The sequence below is a fragment of the Lepidothrix coronata genome, unplaced genomic scaffold (assembly GCF_001604755.1).
Source record: "Lepidothrix coronata isolate B3197 unplaced genomic scaffold, Lepidothrix_coronata-1.0 Scaffold110, whole genome shotgun sequence".
Lineage (NCBI taxonomy): Eukaryota > Metazoa > Chordata > Aves > Passeriformes > Pipridae > Lepidothrix > Lepidothrix coronata.
In genome coordinates, this window is record NW_016690290.1 from 2369086 (window position 1) to 2377960 (window position 8875).

General features: G+C 49.3%; 1 protein-coding gene across 5 annotated transcripts in view; it reads left to right on the plus strand.

Annotated features, from left to right (window-relative positions):
- The first annotated feature begins 7625 nt into the window (after positions 1-7625).
- The window catches only part of LOC108501949 (C-factor-like), a 3874-nt gene continuing 2624 nt past the window's right edge, over positions 7626-8875 (plus strand). The window contains exons 1-3 of one of the 5 annotated variants that reach the window (XM_017824322.1): positions 7626-7952; positions 8296-8347; positions 8511-8698. In XM_017824322.1, coding sequence (XP_017679811.1) covers positions 7806-7952; positions 8296-8347; positions 8511-8698 — 387 coding nt within the window. In that variant the 5' untranslated portion in view covers positions 7626-7805. The remainder of the gene's footprint in view (positions 7953-8295; positions 8348-8510; positions 8699-8875) is intronic. The other 4 variants (XM_017824327.1, XM_017824324.1, XM_017824325.1 and 1 more) reach the window with 4 other exon arrangements.

Genomic DNA, 8875 nt, shown 5'->3' on the forward strand with positions numbered 1-8875 from the left:
CGCCCGGCACCGCCTCCCGGCACCGCTGACCGGCACCGGGGTGCCCCGGCCACCGGGGGCGGGAGGGCAACGCCTGGGCTGCGTTTTTGCCTTCCCAACTCACGGCTGGGCTTCGCGAACGAAGATTTGGGAAAGGTCTCTACCCACGTTTGTCGCAAGAGCGCTGGTGGCTAAAAAGGCCAATACGAGACAGGCATGTCCGGCTGCAAAAGGCACAGCAGAAAGACTCCTTAGGTGGTATATTCTGCAAGGCACGATTCTTTCTGCGTTGCCTTTTCTCCTCAAGGGTGACCCTGCGTGCTTCCTCAAAGGCATCAGCAGTGTTATAGATGATGTGTCTCCAGACCTCCCGATTGGAGGCCAGAGTAGACCAGTTATGTTGATCAATATGGCCAAGGCTGAGATGTTGTTTCAGGGAGTCCTTGTATCTCCTCTTTGGAGCTCCTCTCAGTTTAAAGAAAGCAGAAGTTCTCTATCAACTGGCACCTCAGGAAGTCTTCCATCATCCCCATATCACCATTGGCAAATCAGTGCTCAATTCAGTCCAGCAGTTTAATTACCTGGGTAGCCTCATCTCCTTCCCAACTAACATTCAGTACAAACACACCAAGCGCATCCCACCCCTGGCGTCCCTGCAGGGAGGAGCGATGCACCGGGTGGGGGGGTGCTGAGGGGACCCCCATCTCTTCCCAAGGGTGATGTGCGAGGCAGAAAGCTTGCAGGGGTTCTCGGGTGGTGTCTTCAGCACCTTAAGCACGGTAACCTTTATCGTAGATAAGGGTAAAAAAATAAAAACGACCATAAACCTATTTAGCACCAGAAGATACCAGTCCTTTCACAGCTGTTTTTATTGCCTGCCCAGATATGCACCTGATTTGGCTCTTTTCCTGAGCATCAGATGCAATAAATTTGGTAACTAAATAGGGCCATAAAGATCTTCAGAAGTTGGAGGATCTCCAGGAAGGGCTAAGGGAGATGGTGTCATTCAACCTGGGTAAGACAAAGCTCCAGGAAGATCTTCGAGTCCCTTCCAGTGCCTAAAGGGTCTACAGGTGAGCTGGAGAGGGACTTTGGATAAGGGCATGAATTGACAGGACAAGAGAATGGCTTCCAACTGACAGAGGACAGGGTTAGATTGGATAATAGGAAGAAATCCTTCCCTGTGAGGGTGGGGAGGCCCTGGCACAGGTTGCCCAGAGAAGCTGTGCCTGCCTTGGAAGTGTCCAGGGCCAGGTTGGACAGGGCTTGGAGCAACCTGGGCTAGTGGAAGGTGTCCCTGCCCATGGCAGGGGATTGGAATGAGATGGTCTTTAAGGTCCCTTCCAACCCAAACCATTCTGTGACTTAGACTGCAGTTGGGGGTGCAGCTGTTTTGGGAGATGTTTTCTTCTTATTTTTGCTGCTAAGTGTCAGGTACCTGGTTCAACAGTTGTACCAAAGGTGTAGTTAAGGAACAAAGCAAGGAAAAGGTTTGCTGGCATCTGGGGGTGGGAAAACAGGGCTTGAGGGGAAAAAGGAATACAGTAAAGAGACAATGAACATCACCTGGAGGACAGTGTCTGGAAGGGGCCTGCATATACCAGCCCTGCTGCCAGCCTGGGGGTGGGTGTTAGTGTTTTATTTTCAGCTGTTACATGGACAACCAGATGCACAAACAACATTAAAATCCCATTAGGGTGAGCACATAATCAGGAGCTCAGCAGCAAAGTAATGACTGAGCAACCCTGGTGCACCTAAGGATCATTATTTCTTTCACTTATTTTCATCCTTGCTTGACAAACACTAGACAAATCATCTCTGATGCTGATAAATCAAAAACTAAATACTTATATCAATGTAGTGGTAGCATCAGGCGATTTGTGTTAACTTTATCCTTCTCCATGGTGGAGCCTCTGCTCCCCAGTTTAGTTTGGGATATTAAAATGCTTTGAGAACCTTTTTTTGTAGATATGTACGGAAGTTGGGATTTAATAAAAATCTTCGATTATACTAATAAATAAACTAAAAAGAAGAAACCCTTCTTATGGCAGATATTTGGATTAAAGGTCCCATTCTCCTTTTGCTGCCTCATTCTCTGCAAATAAGGACTGGAGAACAAACAGTCACGGTGAACCACACTGTGGGATAGGGTTTTGGCCACCTCTTCCACACAGATCCTGCACACTGCAGGCAAATTGTATTAACAGGTTCTTCCTAGGTGCTTGTTTCAAAATGCCTTGGATACAGGGATCCCCCGTGATCTGCTGTGCAGAAACAGTTAATGGGCAGCCACAGCTGAAGGCAGGAGGAGCCTGTTCTGAATGCAAATGTGACCCCTGAAAGGAAGGCAGCTCTGAGCATCGTGTAACCAAATACTTCCCGCTGAGGGCATTGCTTGACCAGCTTTTGTGCTTCTGTTCCCATATAAAATAGGGGATTATCGATTCTTTGAAAAACCTTGTTAGTGGAGAGTTGAGAAGCTTCCAGAAGGTAATAATAAGAAATGCAACCAAAAAGAAAAAAAAAAAAACAAACCACCCAGCCAAACAAACAAAACCCCAAACCAAAACAAAAAAAAAACCCCAAAGCTTACCCAAGTGCATTGGGAAACTCCTGCTGCCTGGTAAAGCCTGAGTCAGATATTCATGCATTTTAAGTGCTTGAGAGTATAAATCATAGAATCCTAGGATGCTTTGGGCTGGAAGGCACCTTAAAGATCAGCTAGTTCCCACCTCTCTGCCATGACACATACCACTAAACCTCTATAAGCATAAAAAGAAATATTTGAGTTCACTTAGCTAAAAATCTAAACTAGTCATTCCTGTTATCAGCTCATTGATCTTGTAATTCAATTAAAGTTTCCGTGCTGTAAAAACCAAAATACATGTGGGCACATGTCCTTTGCACTGAGCTGATGGATCCATTGTAAGTGCTGCTTTAGTCACTGGAATTAGAAAAAAAATGTAGTTAGAGGGAGAGGGGGAAACATCTTAGAAAAAAAAAAAAAAGGCGAGTAAGTTTCTTCCCTCTCTCTTAACAAATACAGTTTGAAACTAGAAGGAACAACTATCGAAAGTTTAATTTCTGCTGATAAAACATCAATGCAACCTGTTTTACCTGAGCAGTGTGCAGTTCCCACAGCTACTTACAGAACAGTATGAATTTTTGCTGTTTACAGACTGCATTTTTCTGCTCAGCTCTGTGGGCAGTAGGTCCCATCATCTACCTTGTCGTGACATTTTTGGAGTAGCAGGGGGCTCAGCTTTTAACTTCTTTGCAGGAAGTGAATTTTCAATAGTTCCTTATAAGCTTTTTAATTTAAAGATTTTACTGTAAAGATTGTACAGTGAAGATTGTACTGTTAAAGATCCACTGTTTCATGATGAAATGTCTTTCCTTAATAAGACTTAATGATTTTTTTTTAACTTGATTCCTAAATTAACATCTGCATTATTACTGTATTTGTTCTTAAACTAACACGTGCCTCCTTTTCTCACTTTAACACGTGGATGTCAAACCAAGCCAGTCACAAGCTGGTCATTTAAGCCTTAGTGTTCCTGAGATGGAGCATAACTGTCACATACAACAGCCTGTGCTCAGCCATCCCTGTTAGCAAATGTGATGGTGGGAAAGCAAATTTGTCTTGCATGGTAGTTCTGAGGTCCCTCTTCATGGAATTGTGCTGAAGCAGGAAGGATAACCCATCCCTCTATCCTTAGAGGGTGGCAGAAAAGAAGGTCAGTGGGGATCTGTGGTGTCCCCATGGGTCCTGGCAATGCAGTTCTGTCCCTGTGGTCAGCTGCCAGTGCTGCCAGCACGGCTGCACCCAGGTAGTTGAGGCACCTTGACTGCTTGAACATTCCCAGAAAAGAGGTTCTGAACTCAGTGTGAGGCCCCAGGCTGGCAGTGGGTCCCAGTGCTGTGTCCCAAGGGAGTTTGAATGGAGAGCATTTTAAATCCCAGAGTCATAGAATCACAGAATGGTTTGAGTTGGAAGGAAGCTTCAAGACCATCCTGTTCCAACCATCCTGCCGTGGGCAGGGACACCTTCCACTAGCCCAGGTTGCTCCAAGCCCTGTCCAACCTGGCCTTGGACACTTCCAGGGATGGGGCAGCCACAGCTTCCCTGGGCAACCTGTGCCTCACCACCCTCACAGGGAAGGATTTCTTCCTATTACCCAATCTTACACTGCCTTCTGTCAGCTTGAAGCCATTAACCCTTGTTCTGTCACTCCATGCCCTTGTCCAAGGTCCCTCTCCAGCTCTGATATAATGCAGGTGTAACCTGGATCAGTCTTGGAAAACAGCAAAGCTGTGACAAAGAGGCCATGGGAAACTCTGCCTGGGAGCTGCAGTCAGGCTCAGGCTCTCACCCCTAGTCCCTGCATTCTTTTGCAATGGGATATCACTAGTCATGAAATCACATCATAAAATCACAAAATGGCTTTGCTTGGAAGAGCCCTTACAGATCTCGTAGTTCCAACCCCCACTAGATCACTAATCCTCTTTAGCCCACAAGAAAATGAGTCAGGGCGGGTGGGAGCCTGCCCAGCTTCACTTTTAGTGCTGGGTCTCACCCCACCCTTTGATCAGTGGCTCGTTCATCACCACCTATTGATTCTTTAGCAAGTGACTAATACGTGTCCCAAACAGATCTGAATGCCTTTTGGAGCAAATCTGCTTGATAAATAGAAGCCATTTTGTTCTTATTTGCGGTAGATTAAATGTGCTAAAGCTAATTGTGCCACACCCCCCCTCCCCTGGCAGGCAGAGAAAAGCGTGTTCCCCCGTGTTTCTGTGAGCAGCACTGTCGTTGTGCAATCACCTCTGTGAGTGTGAGCACACCTGGGCTTGCAGCAAATGAGGCAGGACAAGGCGTGACTGGAAAACTGGCTCCCGGGTCTCCTCGGTGTGGAGATGTGGAAAACACCCCGAGGTGAAATTTTCAGCTGCCTGGGGGGTCATGGGAGAGGAGTGCACAGTGCCCCTGTGCTTGGCACTGGAGAGGCTGCACCTTGAATCCTGTGTCCAGTTTTGGGCCACTCACAACAAGAAGGACATTGAGGGGCTGGAGCATGTCCAGAAAAGGGCAGTGGAGCTGGAGAAGGGTCTGGAGCACAAGTCTGCTAAGGAGCAGCTGAGGGAGCTGTGAGGGCTCAGCCTGGAGGAAAGGAGGCTCAGGGGGCCCCTCGTTGCTCTCTACAACTCCCTGAAAAAAGGGTGTAGCCAGGTGGGGGTTGGTCTCTTCTCCCAGGTGACAAGAGGAAACGGACTCAGGTCGTGCCAGGGAATGTTCAGATTGGATATTAGGGAAAAATTCTTCACGAAAAGGGTTTTCAAGTGTTGGTGCAGGTGCTCAGGAAAGTGGTGGTGTAACCATCCCTGGAAGTGTTCAAAAAGTGTGTGGGTGTGGCACGTGGGGACCTGGTTTAGTGGTGGAATTGGCAGTGTTAGCAGAATGGTTAGGCTCTTGGTTGAGCTTTCCAACCCATAATTTTAAGGACTTTAATGCTCATCTTAAGGTTTGGACCATGCAAGAACATTTCAGAGCAAAGGAACAATTGGAATCCCCTCTTAGGAGCTGGTCTGAGGTCCCTTCCAGAGGCCTGGGGACAGCAACAGCCCTTGTGACAAGGCTGGGCTGTAAGGCAGTGAGGCTGGTTGCTTTCCCCTCTGCCTCTTCGTGCCAGGTTGGACTCTGACTCCTGATGAAGCAGCGCTTGTTTAAACTCTAATAATCTATAATGCAGTGTGGGGCCCCACAGCAAAGTCAACATTATAAAGTTACAACTCCAAAACAATTGGATGGCTACACAAATGTGGTGACACAGCAAAAACAGGAGACTTCAAAGGTTAATTGTTTGGTTTCTGGTGCCATCTGGTTCTGAGGCACTGTGGAGCTTTCAAACAGGCTGTGGGTGATGGCCTCATCCTCTGCCTAGAAGAAGAAAACCATAAAAGTCTGTTTGGAGGAGTTGAGCTCTTGTACAAATGGCATCTGTTGGCGAGTATAGTTGAGGTCTGTGGTCATTAAAAGGAAAGACTGAAATGATCTACAGGAGCCTGAATGCCAGTCCAGCCATCTGGGTGTTCCTCAGTGAGAGATCAGTCTGAGACAGAAGCTGAAAAACCCACATCTTTGTACTGCTGGTAAGTGGTAGGAATTCACAAGGCAAAAAGATTCTCTCAATCCAATGCAAAAAATTTGAGGTCTGATTAACCTCAGGAAAGAAAACGGGAAAAAAGTGAGTTGTATGGACCTGAAGGAGAGGCTGAGGAAGCGAACAGAGAGGAGATGTGTGACCACCTCACCATACAAGCTGTCGAGGCACAGGAGGGAAGGAGCTGGTTGCTGCTGTCGTGTTCCCTCAGAGGAATGTTTTACTCAGAAGCTGGATAGTACAGCACTGGATGACCATCGATGCCAAAGCATCTGCTGGTGCAGACAGGACTGTGGGACCGCAAAAAGGGACATTGCCATGAAAGAAAAGCAGTAGAAGGGAGAAGGGTCAAACCCCAGTCTTGGTGGCCGTGAGGTTGTCCAAGTGACTGAAAGGTGTGTGAGTGCTTAATGTGCTGATATTGTACCTGTATGCAAAGTCTTATGAATAACAGGGGAGCAACTAAGCCAATACATTAGCAGGGAACATTTTCCACAAGTTCACGGAGGGGAAACACTGGTTACCACCTGCCAGCAGAGATTATTTCCCATTTGCCATGCCAAAAAGCACGGTGTGTTGGTGTGCACTTCTGTCACGTGCACTGGGCTTTATCACCAGGACCAAGCAAACAAAATGGTAAGTTTTGCTCCGTGTGTGAGGGGAAATGAACAGCTGCTGGCAAAGCTTGCTATGGGAGGAGAAGGCTGGGGCTGCCAGCAACCTGCCTGTTCCAGGGTACAGAGGGAATTTACAAAGCCCCGTAGAGCTGGAGAGAGATGTCCACGCCAGATCCGACTGGCAATGCAGGAATATCAAAGGGGTTTGCTATCCCATGCTGAGATGCTGTGATGGGATGTGCAAAATGCAGTTTTCTCTCGAACAGGTCGATGGTGATGTTGTTTTAGCACCACCACAGCAGAAACTGCCAATTTATGTGGTAACAGCCCAGCAAAAACGAATCAGAGATTTGTTGTGATTTGTGGCATGTATCTACTTGCAAAAAAAGTCCTTAACACACTGCTATTTGGCAAATCATAGAAACAATTGTAGAATGGTTTGTGTTAGAAGGGACCTTACAGCTCATCTCATTCCACCCCCCTGCCATGGGCAAGGACACCTTCCACTATCCCAGGTTGCTCCAAGCCCCATCCAACCTGGCCTTGAACACTTCCAGGGATGGGGCAGCCACAACCTCACTGGGCAACCTGTGCCAGGGCCTCACCACCCCCACAGGGAAGAATTTCTTCCTCATACCCAATCTAACCCTTCCCTCTGTTACTTTGAAGCCATTCCCTCTTGTCCTGTCACTCCATACCCTTGTCCAAAGTCCCTCTCCAGCTCTCTTGGAGCCCCCTTAGGTACTGGAAGATCCTCTACAGTCTTCCTGGAGGCTCCTCTTCTGCAGGCTCAACAGCCCCAACTCTTCCAGCATGTCTCCATAGCAGAGCTGCTCCAGCCTTTGCATCAAGTGATTTTTGCCTTTAGGTAACTAGGACAGGCTCCCAGCCAGGATCTGTGTCCTGGAGTTTGAAGGTCTGGAGAAGCTGTACCTGGATCCAAGGGTTGGTCCAAGCCCTGAGTGGGTGGAGTGTCCGTGGAAAACATTATAAGGAAGCATTAGGGAGCTGAGCAAACAGTGTGAGCTGGAGCAGAGGGAGAAGCAACATGGGAGAGCTTTGTGTCCGCTCTGTGCTGGTGACTGGGGCCAACAGGGGCCTCGGCCTGGGGCTCGTCCAGCATCTGCTGGGGTTGCCAAAACCTCCACAGTGGTTGTTTGCAACCTGTCGGGACCCCAAGGGGCAGCGAGCACAGGTGAGGCCGGGCTGGGAGCCAGTGGCTGTGCTGGGGGAAGGGAGTGCTCAGTGCCAGGGTGGAGGTTGGAGCTGGGAGGGGGTTTGAAAAGGGTTGGAGCCGCATCGGGGCAGCCGCAGCACAGGGCAGCTGGGCAGGGGTGTCCATGGGAGCAGCTGTGCATGGGATGTGTGGAGGGTACGGAGGCATGTGATATGTGATGGAGACACGGAGCACTCCCCATCCATTGGGACTGGGGCAGCTGGAGCAGGGTGCTGGGCACAGGCTTCGACTGGCTTTGCTGGGAGAGCCTTTGCAGAGCTGTTCCAGCCTGTCAGTGCCAATGTTGTGACCTCTTTTGCAGGAGTTACAGAATTTGGCCTCCAAACATCACAACCTGGTCATCCTCCCTCTTGGTAGGTTCCCTCTTGTCCCAGTTCCTCTGGCAAATGCCTGGGCACTCATCACAGCCCTGGGAACCCCACATGGGAGGGAGCTGTGGGGGGCACATTCCTGGGGAGACACAGGGGGCTCCAAGTCACCACAGGGACACTGACCTTCCCTATGTCGGCTCTGCAGAAGTTGCCAACCCCACCAGCATCAAGGCAGCTGCAGCCAAAGTTGGGGAGCACCTGGGGGGCTCCGGGCTGAACCTTCTCATCAACAATGCTGGAATTGTCAAGATAACCTTGCTTGAAAATGAGACACTGGAAGACATGACTGAGATTTACACCACCAACACAGTTGGGCCTCTGCTGATGGGCCAGGTGAGACCCTCACCCAAGCTGGGCTGTCCTGGGGGAGCGTGAAGGGCTGGTGGGAGGGGGTCCTGCTTCCACTCTGGAGCCTGATGGGCTCTCAGTTGATGAGAAGCTTGTGGAGCCATGGGCTGGAGCTCAGGAGCTGGAGCCTGGCAGGCTGGGGCAGTGGGGAGAGGAGGGAGA